We start from the raw sequence: 26,611 nt of genomic DNA, 5'->3' as shown, positions 1-26,611 counted from the left end.
CATTTAAGTAAATTTTCTCACTTGGGATCAAACCCAGCTCTTACCAAGCAAGAACCCGTGTTACTTACCAGTCAGCCATTTCAACCTGGCAACCCATGGTTGTCTGCACTATTTTGTACTAGTAATGTGCATTCCAGTTAAGTGAACTGAATCTTTAAAATCAGTTCACTCAAAATATTGGTTCAAAAGAATTGTTCACCGAATCGTTCATTACATTTTCTTGGACACTCCATTAGGTACACCGCCATTTTCAAGTGTACCTAATAACAGGCCACTTTGTTAGGGAAATATGGTCAAAGGTCACAGGTGTCAAGCTCTAGTCCTCGGGGCCGCATTCCAACATGTTTTCCAAGATTCCCTCGTTAAGTGCACCTGCGTGAAAAGTTTTTGGTCATTTTCACGTTCTGCAGGAGCTAAAACTTTTCACGCAGGTGCACTTAACGAGAGAATCACACGGACACTCCATTAGGTACACCGCCATTTTCAAGTGTACCTAATAACAGGCCACTTTATTAGGGAAATATTATGGTCAAAGGTCACAGGTGTCAAGCTCTAGTCCTCGGGGCCGCATTCCAACATGTTTTCCAAGAGTCCCTCATTAAGTGCACCTGCGTGAAAGGTTTTTGGTCATTTTCACGTTCTACAGGAGCTAAAACATTTCACGCAGGTGCACTTAACGAGGGAATCACACGGACACTCCATTAGGTACACCGCCATTGTCAAGTGTACCTAATAACAGGCCACTTTAATAGGGAAATATCATGGTCAAAGGTCACAGGTGTCAAGCTCTAGTCCTTGGGGCCGCATTCCATCATGTTTTCCAAGATTCCCACGTTAATGCAGGTATTGGTACACTTGAAAATGGCGGTGTACCTAATGGAGTGTCCGTGTGATTCCCTCGTTAAGTGTACCTGCGTGAAAAGTTTTGGCTCCTGCAGAACGTAAAAATGACCAAAAACTTTCACGCAGGTGCACTTAACGAGGGAATCTTGGAAAACATGTTGGAATGCGGCCCGAGGACTAGAGCTTGGCACCTGTGACCTTTGACCATGATATTTCCCTAATAAAGTGGCCTGTTATTAGGTACACTTGAAAATAGCGGTCTACCTAATGGAGTGTTCAAGTGACGTCACAGATCAAACAGCCAATCAGGAGGTGGGGGTGAGGGCGGGTGTGGCACTTTTCACTTTCACTTAAGCTTTTTCCCAATTGAATTGGCCTGTGATTAGGTACACCTCATGGACACTACAATAGGTACACAACATGAGGTAAAAAAAAAGAATAAATAAATAAATAAATAAGAAAGTGTAGTGAACGATTCGTTGAACGATTCTTTTGAACAAATATTTTGAGTGAACTGATTCTAAAGATTGTTCACGTAAAAACTGGAATGCACATCACTAGTACAAAAGACTGCAGACGGGCCAGGGTATCCGGGCCGAAATAACCGACTGGATAATGACAGCGGCTCTTGCTCGGTAGGAACTTAGTTCGATCCCAGGTGTGAAGTTTGCTATTATTGCGCAATTAACCCTTTCTTTATTAACCTCATGTAGTGTACCCATTGAAGTGTCCATGAGGTGTACCTACACATATTGTCATATAAAGCAGTTAACCAAATATCAGATTTTTATGTTTTAGTTGGTGAATAAAAAAACAAGGAATAAAACACCAGACAAGTTTTAACATAAATGTTTATTTGAAAATAATAATATTAAAAGTAAATTTCAAACCAGCAATCTAATGTGAAATTGCTGTAGATATATTGGATAACAATATTTAGGCGTATATATGCATGCACGTTATTTAAAAACTACTACAAGTGTTATAAAATCAAGATTACCCAAAGAGAAGCATAATCTCCCCGTTGTTGCATAACGGCGCATCCCTTCATGCAAGAAAGTTAGCCGTAAGCTTGGAGAAAACGCGCATGAAAGAAGTGGTGTTTCAGCGAGTGGTTCTTTCTTTCCTTGGCAAATCGTAAATCGACATTCTGGCTTACATAGTTCACGCCAGGAGACGCAACACATTCACTGACTGATCCGTTGATGCACGGGAAGGCAGTTCTTCCATTAACTCGTTCGCGAACAGGAAAGTCAGGATTCGTTCCCTCACTGATCCGTTCTGGCGATGAACTGGAAATACAAATCACTCACTCACTGACTTTTTCACTCACAGATCCGTTCAGTTGGTGAACGGGAAATGCAATTAGCGACTCGTTCGTGAACGGGAAGTTACGTCATTTTCTTCTTCGTTTTGTTTTACGGCGAGGTGGCACCAGCGTCAATGCGCATTACGACACCTACTGATTGAAGTCATATGAACTGAAAAAAGAACAAATCACTTTAGGAAGTGATTCGGTCACTCTCGTTCACTGAAAAAGAATTCGTTCTTTTCAGCGAATCGTTCACTCACGAGCAAACACTAATGTGCCGCCCCCTGACGGCGACGAAGACGGATGGCGTCGACTTGACCAACGAGGTACACTTATTGTTTTTGTTCTCTATGAACGTCTCTACTTTTAGGCTGTTGAAACTTTCTTGCCCAATTGTTTGTTTTCCCCACTCTGACTTACCACACTAAAAAGTAGTTGAGTTCATTCGTCTCGCAGACAGTCATGTGATGTGGAAACAAGCTTGTGTGTATGTGAACGGGAATGGGCGGAGCAGTGTCTTTTTTCTGTCAGAAATGTGTGCCTTAGTTGCGGACTCTTGTCTCAGATGGAAGCGGGTCGTGTAGACTTCTACATAGGCCTCTCTTTGGCCGTGTCCTCCAGTCTTTTTATCGGCGCAAGTTTCATCCTGAAGAAGAAAGGCTTGCTGCGATTGGCCAGCAAGGGGTCCATGCGAGCAGGTACTCAAACGTCAAGAAAAAATAAAGTACGACTGTATTTGTAATGGTAAAATTGTTTATTAATGTTAAAATACCTTCCAGTAGAATAGACTAATTCTACAGCGTTTCATAACGTTTTTATCTAATTATTAAAACATGACTATTGTAATACTTTTACTGTTGTTTAAAACTCCACACCTTAAAATAATTCAAAGTCTATATTGTAATCGACATCTTTATTGTCTTCAGGTCAAGGAGGATATGCTTACCTGAAAGAGTGGCTGTGGTGGGCAGGGCTTATTTCAAGTAAGTGAATGGTGTTATTAATTGCCTCCTCAAAAAATACTTCTTCAGTACCACAAAAATGAACAAACAAATAGAGTAAATGTAAATACAGTATGTATTGATACTGAAAAAAAGAATACAACTGAACTGTACTTACGCACTGTAGTTACTGGGATAGTCAGTTAATGTAATAGTTTGGTGGTGCTCTTTCTTTTGCCAAAATGAGCCTCTTTTTGCATGCACACACATCCCTGTAAAGAGCACATTTGCACATCGTGGGCAGGAGGGTAACAGCACGTTGCATGTTTGGGCCTTGACGCAAACTAATTGTGTTGCAGTGGGAGCCGGAGAGGCCGCCAACTTTGCTGCGTATGCGTTTGCACCGGCCACACTCGTCACCCCTTTGGGAGCTTTGAGTGTGCTCGTAAGGTACGTCATTTGGTTGCAGTCGGTTGAATGCTGAAATCTAAAATGTTGGTCACGTAGAAAAATGACATATAATATTCGGTACCCTGTTAATCATATGACTTTAATTTTGGAAAATGTTTTTGCTATCCTGCCTGCATTTTATTCTACTAATATTACTTCAATCTCATAATTCTAGTTTTATATTCCCACCTTCTTTACTCCAACTGCATTATCCACATGCTGTTCTATCTTTGAGTATTGTTTTGCTTCTTAGTGTAGCTCTAATATTGTGTTGGCATTCACGTGCACTAAAATACCCTTGCATCTCAAGAGAAAGCTTTTGTAAAAACTGTTCGGTATGTTTGCCTGCAGCGCCGTGCTGTCATCGTACTTCCTCAACGAGCGTCTGAACATGCACGGCAAGATGGGCTGCTTGTTGTGCGTGCTGGGCTCAACCGTCATGGTGGTGCATGCCCCCCAGGAGGAGGAGGTGGCCTCCCTCAGCGCCATGGCGGAAAAGCTGAAAGAGCCAGGTGACGTGTGCTTAACCAACGTGTCTACTAGTCGGGGAGAAGTAACTATGGTCCGAATAAAAGAACTGTGTTTGATGTTGTCGGCGACAAGATTTGTGGTCAATTGCTTGTCTTATGATAGTCTCAAAATGACAAGCTTCTGAGGTTCAAAAATTCAGTCTCAGTACATGAGCACTATGTAAGGTTATAATAGATGAAAACTAGTTTGGAGCAATGAGGATTTTTATTTTTTTTTCCAAAGCAGGAAAAAAAAAAAAAGTTGTTGCCAACTCGGTAGATTTTTGCTACATGTACGTATTTGCGGCAGTTGCTCCTTCCACTATGTACTAGTCTTTTTGTCACTGTTTTTGGACTCAAGTATATGTACTTTCACTTAAGTATCTTTTACTTAAGTACAGAATGTGAGTAGTTTTGCCACCTGTGCAGAACACGACCTAACATTTTTTTGTTAAATGCTCCCAATAGGCTTCATTGTTTTTGCTGTGTGCGTTGTGGGCAGCAGCCTGGTGCTTATCTTCGGCGTGGCGCCGCGGTTTGGGCAGAAGAACGTGCTGGTCTACATCATGATCTGCTCCGTCATCGGCTCCCTGTCCGTGTCTTGCGTCAAGGGCCTGGGCATCGGCATTAAGGAACTGGTGGCCGGGATCGCCGTGCTGAAAGATCCCCTCTTCTGGTGCTTGCTGGTGAGCCTGGCACTGTGTGTCAGCATCCAGATCAGCTACCTGAACAAAGCCCTGGACATTTTCAACACCTCCATCGTCACGCCCATCTACTACGTGTTCTTCACCACGTCCGTCATGGCCTGCTCTGCCATCCTCTTCAAGGAGTGGCTGCGCTTGAGCATCGGCGCCGTGGCGGGCACCATCAGTGGCTTCCTCACCATCGTACTGGGCATCTTCCTGCTACACGCCTTCAAGGACATCACCTTCAGTTGGGACTCCACACCCCTCTATTTGAGGACGGGGCCGCGGGACCTATGCTTGGGGCCCCGGCCTTACTCCACCCTCACGAGCCTGGACAGCCCTGCAGGGGAGAAACAACCTTTGGAAGAAAGTGTCAATGGTGAAAGGGCCTCGCGGAAATAGAAAGCCTCTTGAAAAGAAATACTCTTTGTTGTATATACACTGCACTCTAAAAACAATTTACTAGAAAATAACCCAACACTGTCAGAACACTGGTTTATTTAACTTCAGGCAAGATAATTGCATGAACTCCAGTTCCTCCAAAAGTTGCCCGTGAGGAATTCATATTTTGGTGGATGGATAAATAATGCAGCTACATCCAACCTAAAATGTTGCTTTGTCATGGATTTGCCAAGATTGTGAATTGTTTTTTTCCCCCCACTTATTGATGACTGCGTTATAAACCAAAAACTGCACTTCATTCACATTAGTGGACACTGGGCAAGTTGGAATAATGGTTCCAATAATTCTAATACTGTACATCATACTGTGAGACCAAAGAAAAAATATTCTCCTCCTGTTGACTTTTTCTCTTTTGTTTGCAAGCATGCATGACAGACTGAATAATTGGTAACATTATTTATTTCTTATGTACAATCCAATTGAACAATTTAAGCACATGTACACCCTCATTCAAGGTGTGTCATCACAATACGAACCCAACCTGCAGTTTTTGTGGATTGTGGGCACAATGTCCCTCATGTTTGTTTCTCCTAAAATGTTTTTGGCTTGCAATGTCAGTTGACACCCATGTAGTTACTGAACTGATCTCCGTGTTGACATGATTAAAGAAGAAAAGCAGCCAGCAACTGAACAGTGTTGCAAGTCAAAAGGGCAAAACAAACATGCAGTGGATGGGAGGCACTTTTGACCAAAAAAAAAACGTTTAGTTTACATTTCGTCCAAACGTTGGCATGATTTACCAAATGTCCTTTGGCGCACACGTTAATCCGCCATGCTGTCCGAGAAAGACCCTCGACTCCTCTGCGTCTGTTCCAGTCTATTGAGTATGAACTGGCTGGTGTCAATGAATCTCTCCACACAGTTGACAAAGCACACATCTGTTCTGGAATCCAGTTTGGGTCCCGGTTTGTCCATGCACTTCTCCTGGTGTGGAGTCAACACAAACTGTGAGGTTGATAGATCACCCAAAATACCCACGTCTATCAAATGCATCACCCAATAGGACGATATTAAACGCACTTAAGTACTCAGTGGCAAAACGAAAACAAGTACAGTGGTCATTATTCCGACGCTGGCACAGGCGCGTGAAAATATCACAGCAGATAAACTACGATTAGTTTTGTCTAATCGGCCTAGATAGAATGTTTTGATAATTTAATTTACCGTATAAAGGTTAAAATGTGTGGTAACATTCAGTATCCGTTGCACTGTTAGTCTTAGCAGTACATGGAAAATGAGCGACGTTTGGACCTACGCATTACCATCTACGATCTGCAATACTCTGTAATTCTATTTTGTACAAATTAACTCAAGTTAACTTGCCCACAGATTACGAACGACTAGCCCACACTTACCCAGCACACTTCCGTCATTTGGTGCACCAGCTGCTGAAACTTTTGCTTCTGAGATTCAATCTCAATGAAATGTTGCAGCTGAGGGTCCGCGCTCGCCGCCTTTCCGTCCATAGTCGGATAATGTCGGCGTTAGTCTGAATAAATTAACGACTGAAGTACGCCTTAAGCCACAAATGCTGACCTTCACGTGGATGTATGGGCGCCGCTTGTGGGACCGGAAGCAGTGAACCAATTGCACGGCGCGATCGTATGACATCATTGAAACGTCATCGTCCATCGCGCACACATTTGGCCGTAAGTAGTAGTAATAATAATAATAAATAATAATAATAATAATAATAATAAATAACTAGAAATTAATCACAGTAAAAGTAGACACTATTTATTAAAAAGTTGAAGAGTTTTTATTCGCGCAATTAGATATGCATTCAAAAGCATTGTTACACTTTAACATTCATTTATTTTTATCAAGACAAAAGCACAAAATCCTTGACATTTTAAAGTTCATTTTCCGGTCTGCTGTTGTTGTAATCTACTGGAGTTCATACAGCAAATCCTGGACAATGAACACCAGCTCCTGGAACGTGGGTCTCTCGTCAGCCCTCTAAAATGGGAAGAAACAATTTTTGTTAAACTCCTATCTTAATTGTGTATACATTGAATAAATAAACAAATATGTTTCAAAATGAAAAAAATATAAATTGTTATACAGAACAAAACACCAGAACCTTATGAGTGAATTTAAATTGTAATTAATTTATTTCAATTGTAATTTTCAAAAACTGTGATTTCACATTACATTAAAAGTAAAATGTTCTAGGCAAAATGGGGCCTGTCCCAAGAATAACTTGGACTGGTTGCCAGCCAATCGCAAGGCACATAGACGAACAATTTTTCTGAGTCTTCATTGAACCTAACACACATGATTTGGAATTGTGGGAAGAAGCCACAATACCCAGAGAAACCCCACAAAAGCATGGGGAGAACTTGCAAAGTCAATATTTGAACCAGAACCCCTGCACTGTGAGGCAGACGTGCTACCCACGAGTCGCCTCTCATATTTCTATAAATCCAACATTTCCGATAGGGATTTGTACTTACATCGACCCAGCACGACGACATGATGCTATAGACCTTCTCGCATGCCATCTGAGGACGGTACAGTCGGAGGCCTCCGGACACTTGAGACACGATTTCATTGTTGTTCAGACGGTCGTACGGGAGCCTCCCGAAAGTGTACACCTCCCACATCAGCACCCCTGGAAACACGTTGACACCATTACCTCAACTTACGAACCCAAACACGTAGCAGCAAAGGGGATGTAATGGATTTTCAGATGATACAATCACTTACCGTAAGCCCAAATGTCTGACTTGCTGCTGAATCTGCAGTAGAGGAGAACTTCGGGAGGCGACCAACGGACGGGGAATTTGGAACCCGCAGAGCTTGTGTATTCGTCATCTAGAACGTACCTGAAGAAGAAGGCCGATCAGATGACTGTGACGTTACGGCCCTCCTAGGCCTTGATCGCCCTAAATTTAACTAGCATGATTCTACCTTGACAACCCAAAGTCTGCCACTTTGACTGTTCCATTGGCATCCACCAAGCAGTTCCTGGCAGCCTGGGGCGAAAATGAATAAACATTTGACTGAAAAAAGGCCACTGAAGCGAATTAGATGCTTTAGTCTGCGCCCTCTTACCAGATCCCTGTGAATGTACTGCTTGGACTCTAGGTAAGCCATCCCCTCTGAGACATCCTTGCACATCTCCAGGAGCTGCACAGAGGTGGGTTGCTGCTTGAGGCCCTCCCTGAGGTAGGTGAGCAGGCAGCCGTTGGAGAGGTACTCTGTGACAATGTAGATGCTGCTCTGCTTGGTGCACACGCCGTACAGTTGCACCAGGTTCTCATGGTGGAGCATCCTAGCTTGAAAGGGGGGGGGGGGCTTGTGATCCAACGCATACCACTTCATCTGTCCCACATGGTTGGGGGCTTGTGGCTGATTGATTGCGCTTACATCATGACCTTGGCTTCCTCTATGAAGTCTTCCTCTGACATGGCCCCGGCTTTAATCATCTTGATGGCCACATCGTACTGACCCTTCCATTTTCCGTACTGCACCACGCCAAACTGACCAGTACCCAGGACCCGAATGAAAGTGAGGCAGGAGGGGTCAATCTCCCACATGCCTGTGGAACACAAACCAGATTTGTGTCTTCTTTGTTGTGTTTTACTGTTATTTCAATTATAAAATATATCATCTAGACTTCCTTTTATATATTCTCGTGTCGCATGCAAAGTCGTCCTACGGTTTTCTGTCACTCTCGCCCTCTGTCCGTCATCTAGCTAGCTAGATATATAACTATCTAGAACGCTATCTATTTTGCTAAGAAGAAACATTTTACTGTTTCCTCAATGCCACTCACCATAGCCAAGACCTGCTGTGGATGGAGGCTGTGCCCGGTCGGACACAATATATTTCAGCCTGCAAAACATGCCTAGTGACGGAGACAATATGACAGCATCACATACAATCAATCTCAAGATAGACCCATCATGTTCACAACTACAATAAGGGCATCGTGCCCATTTCCAAACAAAATGATCTTGCAACCGTGATAAAAGGAATCAAAGAATATTTTTCCAAAATAGTGGCATGGGATCTTAAAAACAGGCTTGCTTGTGTGATATCAGTTGTAGATTTAGTAACTTCATGTAGTGAACCTGCGGCATTGTGCTGATGGTAGTTGATGAGCGCCGGGATAGTATCGAAGTTGTGCGTCACGGCTAAGTAGAATTGTCCCTGTGTGGTGGTGCAGATGTTGTAATGTTTGCAGCTGCCACCAGCCTCTCTGCGGACGGGAAGAGGGAAATGATCACATGGTGCATGAGATTAAGTAGTAGTATTATTATCATTAACCACAGAGCAGACGGTGTCAGGGAGATAAATGCATCGACAATTTGCATGTGACTCTCATCCACTGTCTACTTCTTCTTTTGTGTTTTATCCACAGTGTGCAGGAGTGAAACTCACCCGCCTCCTTTACTGAACAGAGATACCGTGTACTTCCCTGGCTTGCTGGAGTCTCGCACGAGGAAGCCCCCATCTTTGTTCTAAAGGTAAAATAAAGCGAGGCAATGCAAATAAAGTATGTTGTGAACAACTATGAGCATGCGTTTGTTACGTGTTGTATATATTTTTTCGTTATAAAAACAAGCACCCGATCATCAGTTTTACAATAAATATCATGATTCATTATATGTTTTTTTTTTTATGTTAAAATAATGAAAGTGAACTGAATTAATGAATGAATAATGAATGTGAAAGACAGATTTAATTTCCTCTGTAATTGGATACACGTTGGCTTGCAGGGTTTTGAACATTCGCTATAACAACTACACAAAATTCTAACATGTAAGTGTGGTGTAAACAGAAATGTCAGATTACAATAATATTGGCAACAAATCTGTGGATTTACTTTTCACTTTTTATGTTTTATTGAATAATATCACGTAAACAAGGATTGCACTTCTTAAGATATTAACTTAACTAGCCACCATATAAATATATGAAACACTGTGTACATAAATACATAATAATGTTGACATCTGACCAAAATGAAAAAAAAAAAAAACGTTTTTGTTCCTTTTTCCGTATTGGAGCTAACCCTAACCGAGACTCTTGTGAGGATAAGAACTACAACAGAAGCCCCCCCCATAAGGGTCAATTTCAGTCATTGACAGTCCTACGACGACCATACTAAAAATGCATGCAAACATTTTATTATATTTATTATTACAATTATGACCACTGGGCTAAATGTTTGTTGACTTTTTAATGAGACTTACCTCAGTCTTCAGTAGCTTCTCTGCCTGGCTGCGGTTTGTATTCTTGCAGTACCAACTTTGAAAGGAAAGAAACTGTAGTTTATCTATAATTTTTGATCAACTACATAACATGCAAAATACTAAATGATGAATTCTGTCAAAGCACACTCATGTTGATACTCACTCATATCTGTCTAAGCCGTGTCCAGCTTCCACCACATAGTTACTGGGTATGTAACCCTCATTTCTACAAAATAGAGACACATTTATTAATAAGGCAGCCACCCTTTGAGGATAGTCTCACCCACCCGTATTTGTCTCTGGCTTGCCACCAGTTGGAGTCAGACATGTCCAGGATGGTGTACTCCTCATCCTTCTTCAACTCCAGGTCATGGGGCATCATGGCTGGGTGGTTGTACTGAGCTATGACCCTCATCCCCGAACAGGGCTCTTTGGCCTCTGGTAGTTGTGGAGGTAACCGTCGGACGGGCTTGTCCTTAAAAAACAATGACGTGCTGTTATGGCTGTCAAATGAAGAAAAAAAAAAAAAAAAAAAAAAAACCTCAAGGACAATATTGTTTTGGTTGGCTAGTGAGCAAAATTAGGCAAACAAGAGTGACAAGTAATACAGCTAACTCTTGATGATTTGAATGTGACCTCCTGGGCTAAGTATAGCCCAACACTGCTTTAGTGAGTGACATTCAACACATTTTTACAAAGAATCTGTATATGTGTGTTTACCTCTGAAGGAGTTGGGGGCAGAGGTTTGCGGGTTCCCCTCCGACACATAAAGCCTATTGGGAAGAAGATGTTCAGTAGTGCAGCATTTCCGAACCTTTCTTGAGCCAATTAGTCTCAGAATGTAGATTTGAAAAATCTCATTGCACACAAGACATGTCACAAAATGTACTATATATACTACATGGTGAAACAATTTTGATAGTGTCTCAATTTTCTGTAAAATTGACTCATTCTGTGTCAAATATTTGGCATTTGAAATTGGTAGGAGTGCCTGCAGTCATGCCATCTTTCAGAAATGGAGTGTGGCTCATTCTCACCATTCTTGCTATCCAGAACCTTGCATCCCATCGCCTGCTTAACTTCCTGCTGGCAGCAGAGCCACATACCGTCGATCCAGAAGCACGGGTGATACTTTTGCATCAAGTCCTTGTTGCTCTGCACCACTACACGAAAACACACGCACAACATTTGCATGAGTGCACACTCACTTCCTCCATGAAATGACGATGGTGGTGATGATGTCTGTTTGCATGCTAACATTCTTTCAGCTTCTTTATCCACTGAGCCCGAACTTCCTCTGTCTTTGCGAAGATGTACAGTGGCCCCTCATCGTAAATGACCTAGAAAAACAACCACACTAATAGTTTTAATTTTGTGTTTCACCAGTGTCTCACGTTCTTGCTTCCTGTGTGGTGAGTCTGGAAAGCTACACCTGCAACTACCACAAAAGCCCCCACATCTGGTCCACTACTTGCACTTCTTGCACTAATTGCGCAATATTCAACACTAAACGAGCGGGCTATCTGTAACCATGACAACTGTCATCCAACATGGTAAAATCAATGAATGCTACCTGGAATGCATACATGCGCTCCTGCGGGGTGTTGAGCTCCGTCTGTACCGTTTCTACACACTTGATCTTCTCCAGGTCCACCGAGCCCCTCAGGCCTTTCCGCTTCTGGGCGACAGACGGGAAAAGTACAACAATGATTTGTTTAATAAGTAAATTGAAACATTAATCATGCACCAAAGTGGTGTTCCCAAACCTTACTCGAGCCAAAGCAAGTATTTGCAAAATCTTATACCACCAAACAGAAATGTCAAAAAACATGCACAATAATTACATAATAATTATATTGTTTGAATTTATGCGCAAATTTACTTAGTGTGGATTCTGGACCTGTTTAGTAAAAAGAAACAACTTTGAGAGGAGTTAGTCACCTTGTAGAATATTACTTAAAAAAGTCTGAATGTATCTGGCAGTTGGTGAGCAAGTAATGTTCTGATATTAAATGTACAAGTCTTGGCAGACAAATTAAAAGTACAACAACAAAAAACAAGTGCTTTTAAAGAACAATACTCACTGAAATGGCATTTTGCAAAAATCTCAATCATTTTCATCTTTTTCGAATTGTCACTTAATCATACATGAGCTTTCGGGTTCATGTAAATATTTATTTTCATATTACTGCACAACCATACAGAAGAAGGTTGAACATTCGTTTAAGAATTGTAGTTCATATTACATTATTCGACAATACTTAGTGATTTTTTTAAATATTTGACTTAGCTAATATGCCATATGAATACAAAACTAAAACTAGTAATAAAACTAATTAAAACAAAGTATTTTCCCTAAAACAAAAGCGAACAAACCTGCTCTAAAAATAATGTAAAACTGTCTATATTTAAATGACAAAAGTAAAAAAGAGAATACAAAACCATCCAAAGCCTGAAAATTTCCCAGGGCACAGTAAATGGAAATCACAGATGATTTATATCAATAAATCCTTGAATTGCTTTAAAACAGTCAAGTAATAAAGTTACATTTGTCAAACCGGACAGTGCGTGCCTGCTGTGGGCTCGTGTTCACTGTGGCCTGGTTGATCATCATTCCTGACTCTGCTGTGCATCAGGAGCGGCTAGCGTGCTATCGCTCTTATTTATTCATTGATGTTGCCTTCTTGTTTTATTTTTCTTGTGTTGTTTACTTGTATGTGCATTGTGAACTCTGTCTTGTCACTGTGGGATAGTGGAAAACGTAATTTTGATCTCTTTGTGTGTCTTAACATGTGAAGGAATTGACAATAAAGCAGACTTTGACTTTGATTTGTGATTGGCCTGTAGGAATTGCTAAACCCGGCTCAGGTTCTCTACGTTCTCACTTGGTGAATTCTGCCATGACTAGTAAAGTGCCAGATGTTAACTTTATAACACAGTTGTCAACTCACGCACATTTTTTTTCTCCTCGCTTACCCCTTTGTCGGCGTCGTAGTCGTAGTAGGAGAGTTTGCCCCGTGTAAGGATGAACCATCTCTCCTTGTAGTTCAGCGGCGATGTTTTCCTCCTCTGTTGTGAACGCTTGATGAAAATGTCTTCCAAAATGCTGTCGCCCATGGTTCACACCCTGGTTAACCTGTAACGAGTGAGCAACAAAGTTGTAAGGTCATTGAAAGTGGCTGCTGTAATTTGTTGTGCATATTTGGTGTAGCAGTTATTCAGATACTTGGGCTTTTTATTGTACAGTCATTGTGACTACTTCCTTGTGTCGCTCATCTGTGTGGTCAGTCTCCCACAAGTCACGGGGCAACGCTCTTCATTTGCGTGATTATCAGGCAAGATTAGCAACACTTTGTCATTCATGCTCATTTTCATAAAGCTACCTTTTGTCTTTTTGATGATACAGTACTGTACAGTGTCAGTGCTATATGGCAAAAAGTAGTCACGCTGTACCAAAGTAATATAAAAAAATAAAAAAAATAAAATAATAAAAGAATGGTCAAGTCATGAAGTCAAGTCCACAAATGCTAGCTCTCGGCCAGTTAAAAACTCTGATGATTGTGAGGTAGCATCAAGTAAACTAGAAGTCCCTCCATTGTTTTCAAAAAAATTTCAATACAAATTTAAACTAAAAGCATCTTTTTGTAATATGAAACACGATACATTTTTATTCGTACAAAACAGATGTGATTTGAGAAGATGCTAATGTATGACTTTTTCCCTTGCTAAATGATGTTGATATTCACATTATTTTTTAACTTTATCTTGGAAATATATAGCCATTTTTGTGATATGACTATTATTATTTTCTTGAAAAATACAGCTGTATTCTGCGACTTCTATTCCTCCAAAAATCAAATTTTGGTATTGTAACATTCTGACTTTTTTTTTTTCTTGAAAAAAGAATCCTATAGTAGTCATGTTTGTTATATTTGGTTGGAATTAGGCTTATGTGTGTCTGGAGGGGTATCTGCTATGTAAGGGAAAATAAGTCTGAGAACACTAACGAAGCAAAGCACCAAACACACATATTTGTGTCTGTTATTTTTTACGAATATGAACGGCAGTTGACTCACAGTGAGTCCAAAAATGCAGACAGACTGATGGGGAAGTTGCGTCATGCTTGCAGAGCAGCGATACTCTTTGTCAACTGGTTTGCCTTCAACACGGATCTAATCTAACGCAATTGGCTTTATCATAGAATTGACCATGACAGCTTTTAACACTCCATGCACACTATGCAACACCTACTTGGGGACATTTTCCCCCTAACTGTACGGCTCTAGCTATTTTAAAATTTTCCCTCCATGGCCACTCTGACTTGCTAAAAACATTTTGATGTAACCATGAAACAAGTGTGTGCCCTGTTTATTTGCAATTCACTATACACTATCTTTGGCTATCCACAGAAAAACTCCCCCATTGGCATATATCTGGTGCTCTTCTCTTACAGCGTGAGATGCCACATGGCCTCAAAGTCCCAGCTAATAGGGTTGATTGACTGTATGGCACACGGGCCATTGCTTGCCCACCTCAGCTCTAGTGTTGTATTATTTCTTCACTTTTACACTAGCATACAGTATAGTCAAGATTTAAAAAGAACACTAATTGATGATAAATATTAACATGTATACAATTTATTATATTAATATGTGTATTGTAGCAATAATTTAATTTTTAATAATTGTGCATTGTACTCATATATAACTTTTTTTTTCTTATTTTCAATGTGTAGTTGCCATTGCCCCTTATTTCATTTTATTTTTCTAATAATGGTATAATGACTTCTGGGGAAAGTTTGTCAGTTGTAATTGACTTGCGTCCCCAGCTGGAATAAGTAAAATTGATAGATATTTATTCATGCCATGAGGAAAATGAAATTGTCATAGTCGCAATACACAGGGTAACAGACAAATACAGTAGACAGATATATTGAATTGAGTTGAATTAAAAGAGGCATGTGACATACCCAGGCATCAAGTAGCGGAGATCAAGTTGAAAAGTGGTGTGGTGAAGCTTTACCCTGTACGTCGTGTGTGATGCGAGAAAAAAAAACACTTACAGAGGAACTCACACTTCCCATTTCTCCTCCCTCTCTTTCGCTCTTGCTACTCATTTTGGGTGTCAAGTGAAAGACGGGCTAAACATTAACACAGGTTAACATTCCTGCGTGGTTTGTACTAGACGTTGTTTATTGAAATAACTGCAATTTAGAAAGCCATTAAAAAGACCGTAAGAGAATAAAACGTTTTTTTTTCTATGCATATTTTAATTAATTATCTTTGACACGTTTCAGTTCAAGATGTTATTTAACGTTCAAAAAGATAAAATAGAGTTTAGTATTATCAACGTGTGGTTTGTGCGCTTGGTCCTCCTTGTAGATTTCGGTCGTTAGGGGGCAGTGTAAGCGCTGCACTAAACGTAGTGCTTCCGGTTCCAGACTTCCTCTTTTGCTCTTGCATTGGGACGCAAACATGGTAGGAAACTAATACACTGATACACTTGGAAGAATCCACGTTAATCTCACAGTTAAATACGACATCGGCACCGTTTGGTTGCTCATATAAATGTGTCATGGCTCTGTAGGCGCAACGAGCCCGCTATTTGCCACGTATGTTGAGTTTTCGGACCAAAACCGACCTCTGACGATGCTACATTCTTGAGCAGCACGGCTTTTCATGCTTAGCCGGCCTTTCGAATGTGAACGTGTCCTTTTGAAATTGTCTGAAATAATACTCGTCACAAACAATGCATGTATTTTTCCCCCCCTCCAATTTTTGGGTTTCAACGGTATAGCATGCGCTAATATTATGGCGCTATGTGCGGTCTTGACAAAGACGCCCAAAATCATACTAGTTGTACGTTTTTAAAAGATGAATCGGATTATTCCGTATGTACAAACTGTAAGCTTAATAAAAGATTATTCAGTACGTATCTCTACATTAAAACGATGTCGCGCTGTCATCAGGTGAACGTCCCGAAGACCCGCAGGACCTACTGCAAGAAGTGCAAGAAGCACCAACCACACAAGGTTACCCAGTACAAGAAGGGCAAGGATTCCCTCTATGCTCAGGGTAAGTGTCATGTTGGGTGTGTACTTTGGACGTGGTATACACTACACGCAAGAAGTGATCCAATTCTTATAGCTTTTCCTCATCATACCTCAGAAACTTCGGATAGAGTGGCAAAGACAATCTGCAATGACAAAGTGGCGATCATATTATAGATTCTGATTCTGTTATAGATAGATTCAAAGTTTGCAAAGTAAACATGACAGAGATTAAGGTGTAAACCTTTTGTGGATCGACTTTTATAATGCATTCGTTTACCCGTGTCACTGCAATCAGTATTATGTTAGATATTTTCTGACTTTTGTTTTGAAAAACTTTGGATGGAGTGGTGAAGACAGTATACAATGACAAAGTGGTGATCATATACATGCTGAAAGGATGAACCTTTAAATGCAACAGAACAGGATGTTATATTGGCACAACAAACTGAATGGTTCAATTTGACTACGACTTATGAACAAATTTCCTGCAGGAAAGAGGAGATATGACAGGAAGCAGAGCGGCTATGGTGGTCAGACCAAGCCGATTTTCCGTAAAAAGGTATGTTGTTCAGTCATCCTGATTGCTAAGGTGCATGCGAGCCCATGCGTGCTATTATCACCTTGTTTCCAGGCAAAGACGACTAAGAAAATTGTGCTGAGGCTCGAGTGCATGGAGGCCAACTGCCGCTCCAAGAGGATGCTGGCCATAAAGAGATGCAAGCACTTCGAGTTGGGCGGTGACAAGAAGAGAAAGGTACATTGTGGACAGACTCGCTGGAGTCCATTCAGGAGATTGACAATTGCAAAGTACATTTGAAAAGGAACTTGGAAGATCTCCACGTGCAGATGATGTAAATGTTGGCGACTGTGGAGCTTGGGCATTTGGAGATGGCCTTCTACCCGGATTTTTTATTCTTGTTTTGAAGAAATGTTAGCGCTATAATGATACCATATAAGTCAGCATAATTTCAAGTGGGTAGTCAGGTTGCCTTTTGCACAATGACATAAGCACAAACGCTCCAGAGTTGATGTTAAAGCGATTAAGAAAAAGTGGAATTATTACTCTGGTTAACAAAAAGAGTGTAAATCAAGTATACTGTATTTTTCGTGCCTCACTTTCCAAAGGTCAAAACAAGGTTAAATGGTAGAATGACTTGCACATGTCAACGTTTGGTTTTTATTGTTCTGCCTTGCGGCTACATAGCTGCCTGCTTTTGACATTGTGAGAGCAGCTCAAAGAAACATGCATTTGTTGTTAATGTTGTGGTTTAACCCTTCTGACATGCTTGTGTTCTCTCAACAGGGCCAGGTCATCCAGTTCTAAGCTGTGGGCCACTCTTCTGGTTCAAGTCGTCACAATTTTCAATAAATTTGTTCAAATTTACCGTACCTTTTCTCATTCATTTTTACCGTGCTTGTACTAGGGCTGTGAGTTGCATCAAGTGAAACATTGATGGCCAAAAATGGAAGCTTTCAATCCATAGCACCAGATTGTAATTGAGAAAACAAAATTGTCACGGTCTAGAGAAGTGTCTGTTTTTCTGACCATTGCATCTTAAGGAGTCTTTTGTCCTGCTTTTTTCTGCTGTTGGGCGTGATGACAAGCAGGGCGGTACCTGCAGGGTTAACGGAGACCTGGTGTCCAATCTGAAGCCCCATCTCCTCATACTGGGGCAGAATCTGGCTGACATTACAAAGCGGGTTGCACCTCTTCCAGCCAGGAGCCGCTTGTAAGGAGAACTTGCGTGGGCCTCCTATCTCCAGTGTGTTGAGTACTGCTATGGCAAGTCGGCCATTGGACAGTGGCCTTTCCCACACCTCAAAACGGTCCACCTGTTGAACAAACAATCCCAATAATTCCATTGTGTGGTGTTAAAGGACAAGGTGTGCAACAGTAGATGGCAAAATATCGACCCATTCAGTGCGCTCCACACGGGACAACACGAACCCTAATGGACTGCGACATTTCGGTACTTTATTTTACACAGATGCATTTACAAGCCATCGTGTATGTGAAAACTGATGTACAGAACGTTCCGTGGCTTATCTGTAATGTTGCACCCCTATAAAAGACCAACCTTGGCTGTGCAGTGTCCCTGCTTGCCCAGCTCGTCCTGGCTAATGTCGATGATGTGGCGGTTCTGCAGCAGCTCCTTAGCGTGCCGACAGATGGACCTCAGGTCATTAGACATGAGCAGGGGGGCAGCCATAATGGCCCACAGTGCCATCTGAGACTCTTGCTGGTCCCGACTCAAACCGAAGTTTCCAATCACCAGCTGGAAACCATAGAGCATGCACTTCTCAGGAGCTCAACCGCAGGCTTAAATTAAAGACATTCGTACCATATCTGGGTCATTCCAGCCCCCGGGACCAGCTGAGGGGACAATGACGTCCTGGTGAGTAGCAGTCCAATCCAAGATGGACTTGATGCTGCTCCATGAATCGTAGACGTCTGCGAAGTTGCGCCACTGGTTGCATGTTTCTGCAATGGTGTTGTAATTTGGCTGAAAGGGGGGGGGGGGGGGGGGGGTGTCATAAAAAGGCTACAACTTGAACCATATCTGGGGGATTCAGAATTAAAACGTTAGGGATCAGGTGTTACCTTTTGGAAAGGCCACTCATACAAAGGCCACTCACAGGAATAGAGGATGGGTCTTCCCGTTCTGTTCAGCGCTTTGGACATGTTCATGTACCCTGAAGAAAAACAAGTGATGTGTTAAAGCGCCTTCACTCCATCGCGGGATGGGGGGCGTTCTGACCTGTACGAGGCTCAAAGTGTCATCAGGTCAGACAACTAAGGGAATTAAGGCAGAGGGAAATAAATGCCATTTCTGCTACGGTTTCTAATTTGGCCACCGCAAATTACAAAGCTGGAGAAAACAATGCTCTCAAATTGTAGCCTGAATGATCACACAATGGACATGCTCGCCTTCCTCAAGCAAAGTAGCGTCCATGGAGCAGCCATCAAACTTGAGCAGGTCAACTTCCCACTCAGCGAAGGTCTGGGCGTCCGTGTCGTAGTGGCCCAAACTGCCAGGGTATCCAGCGCAGGTGGTTGTGCCGACATCTGCGTAAATGCCCAACTTCAGACCCTTGGAGTGCACCTGGAACCAGAGCTTTTAATTTCAGACAGTCTTAAGAAAAGGGCGGTGTTGCACTAAGAATCAAGCCTAAACGTCCAAAAACAGCCATAAACGATAAAATGCAACCATACTGAAAACTACCTAATGTTAAACACAACTGTACATAACAAATGCACTATAGTGAAAGTGAATTGCCACTAGGGGAAGCCTAGTATCACACACAAAATAAGTGATTATATAGATTGAGGCCCGTGTGCATCATGATAAATATTCACCACAGTTATTCGTATATAATATTATTCGCTCACTCACATAGTCAGCCAGTTTCTTGATGCCTCCCGGGAACCTGCGGGGGTCCGCTTGCAGCCGACCCCCAGCGTCTCGACTCTGATCCATCCAGCAGTCATCAATGCAGACATACTGGTAGCCAGCCTCTCTCCAGTCCTCTGTTGCTATGACGTCTGCCATTTGCATGTACAGACGTTCACTAGGAAAATGCCACAGATGATTGATTAACTAATCTGTTCACGTTGTAAATTAAAAAAAAAAAAAAAAAGTCAATAAAAATGTCACCAAAATTCCTGTGCACAGGGACACGGCTATCCTAACCATAGCCTGAAAATATTACTATTTCAGTTGCAATATTTTGGATTACACGTATTGTTATATTATGTGTGCATACATTTTGTTCACAATCAGTCACGGTTTTTGTACAACTGTAATGGAATGGTTGTACTTGAACCATGGACTATTAGGCTGCTGGCTGCAGCCTGCTACTGACGCTGTAACTCTCTTTTATTTTCTTTCTCCAAGAAACCGAAAGATCCTGAGATCGTCAGGAGTGCCAAACTGGCCACGCCGGAACTACAACTAAGGAAATCTGCGAATCCGGAATTTTCTATTGTTTCAACTTCTACATTTAAGTTCTTCAGTCGCCGCAACAGTTTCCGTAGTGTAGTGGTTATCACGTTCGCCTAACACGCGAAAGGTCCCCGGTTCGAGACCGGGCGGAAACATGCTTTTCACTATATAATAATTGCAGGTTGCCTTTAAAGCTACAATGACTACAATATACACATGACAGAATAGGGTATGTCATTACTTTTCTGTGTGACATAATAATAATAAACGATAGGGTATGTCATTATTTTTCTGTGCGACATAATAATAATAAACAAAAACACAACAATACCTTCGTCTTCCACTAGATGGGAGCTTTAACCTATGTAACTACCTTCTGCCGTTCATACAATAGAATGGTGTACTGTATTTTTGTGTGAAACTAAACAAGCCCATTTCACACAAAGTAAAATTGTGAAGGGATATTGAACATTTGTGTGATTAGAACGGAATAATCACCACTCGACAAACTAGGATTTAATAGAATAGTCTATTCCTTACAGCCACTTCAGACGATTGGCAGTTTCCGTAGTGTAGTGGTTATCACGTTCGCCTAACACGCGAAAGGCCCCTGGTTAGAGACCGGTCGGATACATATTTTTCAATTAATGACAATTGCAGGTTACCTTTAAAGCTGTAATGATTACAATATAAACATGGCAGGATAGGGTATGTCATTATTTTTCTGTGCGACGTAATAATAATAATAAATAAAAACACAACAATCACCACTCGACAAACTAGTTCCTCTATTGAATGGGATTCGAGAATAGAATATAGAACAGAGTCTATGCCTTGTAGCCAAATCAGTAATCAGCAGTTTCCGTAGTGTAGTGGTTATCACGTTCGCCTAACACGCGAAAGGTCCCCGGTTCGAGACCGGGCGGAAACATGATTTTCAATTTATGACAATTGCAGGTTACCTTTAAAGCTATATGATTACAATACAAACATGGCAGGATAGGGTATGTTATTATTTTTCTGTGCGACATAATAATAATAATAAATAAAAACAACGATCACCACTCGACCAACTAGTTCCTCTGTTGGATTCGAGAATAGAACATAGAACAGAGTCTATGCCTTGTAGCCTTACAAGTAACCAGCAGTTTCCGTAGTGTAGTGGTTATCACGTTCGCCTAACACGCGAAAGGTCCCCGGTTCGAAACCGGGCGGAAACATACTTTTCAATTAATGACAATTGCAGGTTACCTTTAAAGCTATAATGATTACAATACAAACATGGCAGGATAGGGTATGTCATTATTTTTCTGTGCGACATAATAATAATCAATAAAAACACAACAATCACCACTCGACAAACTAGTTCCTCTATCGGATTCGAGAATAGAATATAGAACAGAGTCTATGCCTTGTACCCTTACAAGTGATCAGCAGTTTCCGTAGTGTAGTGGTTATCACGTTCGCCTAACACGCGAAAGGTCCCCGGTTCGAGACCGGGCGGAAACATGATTTTCAATTTATGACAATTGCAGGTTTCTTTTAAAGCTATAATGATTACAATATAAACACGACAGGATAGGGTATGTCATTATTTTTCAGTCCGACATAATAATAATAAATAAAAACACAACAATACCTTCGTCATCCACTAGATGACAGCTTTAACCTATGTATCCACCTGCTGCCCGTTCATGCAACAGAATATTATACTGTAGTTTTGTGCGCAACTTAACAGGCCCATTTTTGACAAAGTAAAACAGTGAAGAAATCTAGAACATTTATGTAAATCGAACGTGATAATCACATTCCACAGAACCGTCTGGAATCTTCTGCCCTTTGAGGTCATAAAAGACATTTTGACAATGATAGTAGCAGTTTCCGTAGTGTCGTGGTTATCACATACGCCGCAGGATGCGACTAAATGGCAGGGCCCATGAGAAAGGTTCGCTCGCAAAAATATAAGTTTCCGTAGTGTAGTGGTTATCACGTTCGCCTCACACGCGAAAGGTCCCCGGTTCGAGACCGGGCGGAAACACTTTTTTTTTCCCCCCCAATGATTGCTGGGTGCCTTTACGACCCACTATAACGATTAGCGACAAAGGGGAAAAAGGAAACACTATCTTGCAGGTTTCTGTAGTGTAGTGGTTATAGTATTAATAGAGAAAAACGACCCCCCTCTTGCAACTGTTTCCGTAGTGTAGTGGTTATCACGTTCGCCTCACACGCGAAAGGTCCCCGGTTCGAAACCGGGCGGAAACACTTTTTCACAATGATTGGTGGGTGCTTTTACGGCAGGTGTTGTGCTCGATTTGGTTCCCCCGTGAGATTTTGTTCCCCCTGCCGCGGGAGCGCGCACGCCTTGTTTGGAAAGCGAAAAACCGATGCCGTACGGCGTCGTACGGCGTCGTATGGCGTCAGCACTATGCTGTTTTCAATAAAAACATGAAGAATTCACGTTTGCGTCAGTCAATTTTAATTTTTATAAAGGATTATTCTCATTTGATGTCTTTAAATTCATCCGCGTTCTGCCATTGAAGCGGGGTGCATTCAAAGACCAGTCGTACAGACGGAACACTCAATCACAAGACAGAAGACAGAAAAAAAGCCAGTCGATGTCCAGGACTCACCGTTCTCAAAATGGGAGGGGAGCAAAAATATTCACGGCTTGACATTTTTTTACAGCGTTCCTGTTACATTTTTTATCCCACCACCTTTCACTTTGCTTGGGACAAAAGGAGCCTTCAGAACTTAAATTTCTTCAATTATTCATTCAAATCAATTCACTCAAATCATTCTCGTTATGAAAGATTTGATCACAAAACGTGTGTGGCTTTTTCTTAAATGAACACGTTTGACATTGCTATAGTGTCAGCTTTTAATTATATCATTCATTTTAAAGCAAATTAATAAATCCAACAATATTAATTTGCTTTAAAAATACCTGAGTAATAAAATGGATGGATGAATGATGATCACAATTAAGTATAAAGTCTCCTTTGTAATATATACTCCTTGTAGCATGTAACCGTACCCAAAAGGAGGAGTTTCTTTGCATCGAGGCTTATGCAAAGAGCTCACGTAATTATATCGTTGCTTTTTGGTGAAGTGATTGAGTGTTCCGTCTGTACGACTGGTCTTTGAATGTACCCCGCTTCAATGGCAGAACGCGGATGAATTTAAAGACATCAAATGAAAATAATCCTTTATAAAAATTAAAATTGACTGACGCAAACGTGAATTCTTCATGTTTTTATTGAAAACAACATAGTGCTGACGCCGCACGACGCCGTACGGCATCGGTTTTTCGCTTGCGCGTGCGCGCTCCCGCGGCAGGGAGAACAAAATCTCACGGGGGAACCAAATCGAGCACAACACCGGCTATAACGATTAGCGGCAAACGGGGAAAAGAAAACACTGTAATGCATGTTTCTGTAGTGTGGTGGTTATAGTATTAATAGGGAAAAACTAACACGCGCTTACAACTGTTTCCGTAGTGTAGTGGTTATCACGTTCGCCTCACACGCGAAAGGTCCCCGGTTCGAAACCGGGCGGAAACACTTTTTCACAGTGATTGCTGGGTGCCTTTACGGCTATAATGGTTAGAAGGAAATTTGACATGTTTAAATTTTATCTTATTTAACTTTCCACTCTTATTTATCGTTTATACTTCATTGGTCTTTTTTTAACCCCTGAAGGAGACTATAAAGTGGATTTCCTGTGTGAATAAATATTTGTTTAAAATTGATTGCGATGTTTTTGGTTTTTAGCCTTATTATTTTACATTAAATACAATGAAGTCCAACATAAGAGTTATTAATTACAATAAAGCCAAAATAAAGGCTATTACTTCAAATAAACCCCAACTTCAAAGCTTGAAATGACATTTAGAATACTAATTATAAAAATTATAATTTGTAGATTAAAAGCTACTGAATTTCACTAAAAAGAATGTTTAGAAAATGTTTATGCACATCTTTAGAATATTTGCTGGAACATCCTAATGACAGAATGACAAATGCACATAAAATCATTTGCAATGAGTTTCATGGTGTTTTGACAAATTAGAACATTACAAAACGTCATGTCTAAAACAAACCCACTTTGGTCATTGTATGTCTTCGAGTAACTATTAAGCTGAATTTAGAATGCTCAATAATCACTATTTGAACGATTACGATATGCACGGTCATTTTATGTCTTTGAGTTATTAAGCTGAATTTAAAATGCTCAATAATCACTATTTGGACGATTTAGATACGCAAGTGATATTTGTTTACGCTTTAGTTGGGATTTGAATCCACTTTTCCATCAGACGAGATTCATCTCGCGATATACTTGTTTATCGCGACAGTTCGGGCGCCCTCACTATTCGCAACAGGCCCTTGTTTTCAAGGGTCTTACCTAATGCAGTTATCCGGGTCCGCCTCGCAGTCGGTGATGCACATGAACCTCTCCCAGTGCAGCCAACCCATCGTGGGGGTCCTCGCCAGGCCGTTGTCGAGAGCTATCGTGCGCGTCCACAGACCCATGACAACAAGCATCCACACACCGACTGTCAGGAGCATATTTATTTTTTATTCTTCCGGCATTACATTACATTCGCAGGCCTTTGTTTTAATTTACTTCCTGGTTGCGCGATTTCCCCCGCCTCTATGCTTGATTGACATGAATCTTACCCAATAAAGTCTAAGTCCGTCTTAAAAGGTTTGGTTTTCAGCAGGTATTCCTTCCAACCAGGAAACGTGGAGTTCACGCCCCCTTCAAAAATGCTAACAAAAAAGTAATGTATTTTTTCACCTTGATTTGCGTTTAATTTTTGACCAAGCTTCTAAATTTACTTCTTTTTGCTTATACATGCTGATTAAATAAATAAATAAATAAATAAATAAATAAATAAATAAATAAATAAATAAATAAATAAATAAATAAATAAATAAATAAATAAATGTCATTAATTTTTTCCAAGACCCTGAAAACTACTACCAAAAACTGGTAGGGTTTCTGATGATTTCCATTACAGCATTGTAGACTATCCACAAAGAAAATACTTGTCCATCTCATAAAATGAAATACAGATCGGTTTGTTAATTTGACACCACGCTATGAAACCAAATGAATGGAGGACGCTTTGTCGAGTGAAACTGCCTCCCCTCCCACAGACACGCAGAGAGATAAATGAATTTTACTTGGCGCCTCTGCCATTTTCTGCGAATGCAACAAGACAGCTGCTGCTTTGATTATTTGCTAATTGTTGCTGGCGCGACGACTTCATTTATTAAAAAAAAAAAAAAGAAAAAAGCAGCGTGCATAAACACTGTTTTCAAGTCATCACAAACTCTCAGTTGACACAACAGGGTACCAGTAATGGAAAAGATGAAAAACGACAGGGTAACCGTACAACTGGAACACACATTTCAGTCTTGGCTATTAAGTATGATATGCCCGTGACGCTTGTGAGGATGAAGTCAATAGATGTAAATGTAAATAGTTCAGCAAATGGATAGATGGATGACTAAAGACAATAATAATAAGAGTGAGTTTCAGACCTGACTGTTTGGTCCACTTTAAACGGACCAGGGTTCAATTGTAACGCTGGTCCGGACCTTTTGTGCAGGTGTGAATACATGGAAACGAATCCTGGTGCGGATTCTTTGAGGTTAAAAAAGATGTAATGATAAATCAAATAACATTTGCTCATTGATGGATAGTTTCAACATAGTAAAATTTCCAGAGTGGCAACTACTATGTATGCCACACGATTCTTTTTACACTTCTCTAGCAGTTAACAAAGCCTCATGTGTCCTCTCTGATTGAATACAAAAGAAGACCAAGTGTGACATTTCAGCAAAATGTGGCATGATCAGAGGCCTCCGCCAGGAACGGGGCTGATGGAAACAATTTGTCACTTGCTATAGTTCATATGTGAACCAGTGAGTGAAGGCGTGGAGGCTCTAAATGTCAGATTTCAATTTGACGTGCTGGCCTCTGCATGATGGATGCCCGCTTTTGGATGTGTTGTTTTGTGCTTGTAAAAAACTAAATAAACAAAAGATCTGTTTTTTGTTTTGTTTTTGGTAATCACAACGGCATTGCTATTAATTGAGAGAGGTGACAGATTGCTTTGCTTTTGTCTGCCCTAAGGCCTGCGACAGCCATCCATTCGTCCTGTAATTGAAGGAGATGTCACAGCTGGCTTATGTTGGCA

General features: G+C 41.1%; 5 protein-coding genes and 8 non-coding genes across 14 annotated transcripts; 10 read left to right on the top strand and 3 right to left on the bottom strand.

The window, feature by feature from the left end:
• The first annotated feature begins 2,323 nt into the window (after positions 1–2,323).
• Positions 2,324–5,542, top strand: LOC148404534 (magnesium transporter NIPA2). Its single transcript, XM_088385366.1, has 6 exons — positions 2,324–2,481; positions 2,721–2,853; positions 3,082–3,138; positions 3,456–3,546; positions 3,898–4,058; positions 4,524–5,542. The coding sequence occupies exons 1-6, from the start codon at positions 2,428–2,430 to the stop codon at positions 5,141–5,143; spliced, it is 1,116 nt and encodes a 371-aa protein (XP_088241492.1). The 5' UTR covers positions 2,324–2,427; the 3' UTR covers positions 5,144–5,542.
• A 42-nt stretch (positions 5,543–5,584) lies between these two features.
• timm8a (translocase of inner mitochondrial membrane 8 homolog A (yeast)) lies at positions 5,585–6,813 on the bottom strand. Its single transcript, XM_088385372.1, has 2 exons — positions 6,559–6,813; positions 5,585–6,127 (listed from the first exon to the last, which is right to left on the bottom strand). The coding sequence occupies exons 1-2, from the start codon at positions 6,667–6,669 to the stop codon at positions 5,966–5,968; spliced, it is 273 nt and encodes a 90-aa protein (XP_088241498.1). The 5' UTR covers positions 6,670–6,813; the 3' UTR covers positions 5,585–5,965.
• A 126-nt stretch (positions 6,814–6,939) lies between these two features.
• btk (Bruton tyrosine kinase) lies at positions 6,940–15,777 on the bottom strand. Of its 2 annotated transcripts, XM_088385030.1 has the most exons (18): positions 15,377–15,773; positions 13,384–13,543; positions 11,981–12,085; positions 11,666–11,747; positions 11,445–11,570; positions 11,128–11,180; positions 10,695–10,882; positions 10,571–10,633; positions 10,408–10,462; positions 9,593–9,672; positions 9,283–9,410; positions 8,985–9,056; positions 8,576–8,747; positions 8,261–8,480; positions 8,117–8,181; positions 7,913–8,031; positions 7,660–7,817; positions 6,940–7,162 (listed from the first exon to the last, which is right to left on the bottom strand). In XM_088385030.1, exons 2-18 carry the CDS (start codon positions 13,522–13,524, stop codon positions 7,091–7,093), a joined length of 1,899 nt encoding a protein of 632 aa, XP_088241156.1. In that variant the 5' UTR covers positions 13,525–13,543; positions 15,377–15,773; the 3' UTR covers positions 6,940–7,090. The 2 variants fall into 2 exon arrangements, with proteins under 2 accessions (XP_088241156.1, XP_088241157.1); XM_088385031.1 differs by lacking the exon at positions 11,666–11,747 and having other exon boundaries at positions 15,377–15,777.
• Positions 15,763–17,843, top strand: rpl36a (ribosomal protein L36A). The gene is made up of 5 exons (XM_088385052.1): positions 15,763–15,884; positions 16,376–16,481; positions 16,951–17,018; positions 17,091–17,213; positions 17,763–17,843. The coding sequence occupies exons 1-5, from the start codon at positions 15,882–15,884 to the stop codon at positions 17,781–17,783; spliced, it is 321 nt and encodes a 106-aa protein (XP_088241178.1). The 5' UTR covers positions 15,763–15,881; the 3' UTR covers positions 17,784–17,843.
• On the bottom strand, positions 17,614–25,041 carry gla (galactosidase, alpha). The gene is made up of 7 exons (XM_088385042.1): positions 24,808–25,041; positions 19,855–20,029; positions 19,389–19,563; positions 19,062–19,153; positions 18,802–18,963; positions 18,538–18,735; positions 17,614–18,292 (listed from the first exon to the last, which is right to left on the bottom strand). Exons 1-7 carry the CDS (start codon positions 24,969–24,971, stop codon positions 17,981–17,983), a joined length of 1,278 nt encoding a protein of 425 aa, XP_088241168.1. The 5' UTR covers positions 24,972–25,041; the 3' UTR covers positions 17,614–17,980.
• On the top strand, positions 20,486–20,558 carry trnav-aac (transfer RNA valine (anticodon AAC)). Its single transcript has one exon. It is a non-coding gene; the product is annotated as a tRNA-Val (tRNA).
• trnav-aac (transfer RNA valine (anticodon AAC)) lies at positions 20,965–21,037 on the top strand. Its single transcript has one exon. It is a non-coding gene; the product is annotated as a tRNA-Val (tRNA).
• trnav-aac (transfer RNA valine (anticodon AAC)) lies at positions 21,262–21,334 on the top strand. Its single transcript has one exon. It is a non-coding gene; the product is annotated as a tRNA-Val (tRNA).
• On the top strand, positions 21,551–21,623 carry trnav-aac (transfer RNA valine (anticodon AAC)). The gene has a single exon. It is a non-coding gene; the product is annotated as a tRNA-Val (tRNA).
• On the top strand, positions 21,840–21,912 carry trnav-aac (transfer RNA valine (anticodon AAC)). The gene has a single exon. It is a non-coding gene; the product is annotated as a tRNA-Val (tRNA).
• On the top strand, positions 22,369–22,441 carry trnav-cac (transfer RNA valine (anticodon CAC)). The gene has a single exon. It is a non-coding gene; the product is annotated as a tRNA-Val (tRNA).
• On the top strand, positions 22,593–22,665 carry trnav-cac (transfer RNA valine (anticodon CAC)). The gene has a single exon. It is a non-coding gene; the product is annotated as a tRNA-Val (tRNA).
• On the top strand, positions 23,891–23,963 carry trnav-cac (transfer RNA valine (anticodon CAC)). Its single transcript has one exon. It is a non-coding gene; the product is annotated as a tRNA-Val (tRNA).
• Positions 25,042–26,611: the final 1,570 nt, after the last annotated feature.

The sequence above is a fragment of the Syngnathus floridae genome, chromosome 1 (assembly GCF_059516105.1).
Source record: "Syngnathus floridae isolate MCC-2025c chromosome 1, RoL_Sflo_1.0, whole genome shotgun sequence".
NCBI classification, from domain to species: domain Eukaryota; kingdom Metazoa; phylum Chordata; class Actinopteri; order Syngnathiformes; family Syngnathidae; genus Syngnathus; species Syngnathus floridae.
Note: the sequence above shows the minus strand (reverse complement) of the source record. Positions and strands in the feature narration are given on the sequence as shown.

Excerpts from the sequence above, each read along its gene's own strand:
- LOC148404534 (XM_088385366.1), top strand. The coding sequence starts at position 2,428 with ATGTGCCGCCCCCTGACGGCGACGAAGACGGATGGCGTCGACTTGACC. Across the intron at positions 2,482-2,720 it reads GCGTCGACTTGACCAACGAG|ATGGAAGCGGGTCGTGTAGA; the intron begins GTACACTTATTG and ends CTCTTGTCTCAG. Across the intron at positions 3,547-3,897 it reads GCTTTGAGTGTGCTCGTAAG|CGCCGTGCTGTCATCGTACT; the intron begins GTACGTCATTTG and ends GTTTGCCTGCAG.
- timm8a (XM_088385372.1), bottom strand. The coding sequence starts at position 6,669 with ATGGACGGAAAGGCGGCGAGCGCGGACCCTCAGCTGCAACATTTCATT. Across the intron at positions 6,128-6,558 it reads AAATGACGGAAGTGTGCTGG|GAGAAGTGCATGGACAAACC; the intron begins GTAAGTGTGGGC and ends ACTCCACACCAG.
- btk (XM_088385030.1), bottom strand. The coding sequence starts at position 13,524 with ATGGGCGACAGCATTTTGGAAGACATTTTCATCAAGCGTTCACAACAG. Across the intron at positions 11,748-11,980 it reads AGCGCATGTATGCATTCCAG|GTCATTTACGATGAGGGGCC; the intron begins GTAGCATTCATT and ends TTGTTTTTCTAG. Across the intron at positions 9,057-9,282 it reads CCATCAGCACAATGCCGCAG|GCATGTTTTGCAGGCTGAAA; the intron begins GTTCACTACATG and ends CTCCGTCACTAG.
- rpl36a (XM_088385052.1), top strand. Across the intron at positions 16,482-16,950 it reads GGATTCCCTCTATGCTCAGG|GAAAGAGGAGATATGACAGG; the intron begins GTAAGTGTCATG and ends AATTTCCTGCAG. Across the intron at positions 17,019-17,090 it reads AGCCGATTTTCCGTAAAAAG|GCAAAGACGACTAAGAAAAT; the intron begins GTATGTTGTTCA and ends CCTTGTTTCCAG.
- gla (XM_088385042.1), bottom strand. The coding sequence starts at position 24,971 with ATGCTCCTGACAGTCGGTGTGTGGATGCTTGTTGTCATGGGTCTGTGG. Across the intron at positions 19,564-19,854 it reads TCAAGAAACTGGCTGACTAT|GTGCACTCCAAGGGTCTGAA; the intron begins GTGAGTGAGCGA and ends CTCTGGTTCCAG. Across the intron at positions 18,293-18,537 it reads AGGGACACTGCACAGCCAAG|GTGGACCGTTTTGAGGTGTG; the intron begins GTTGGTCTTTTA and ends TTTGTTCAACAG.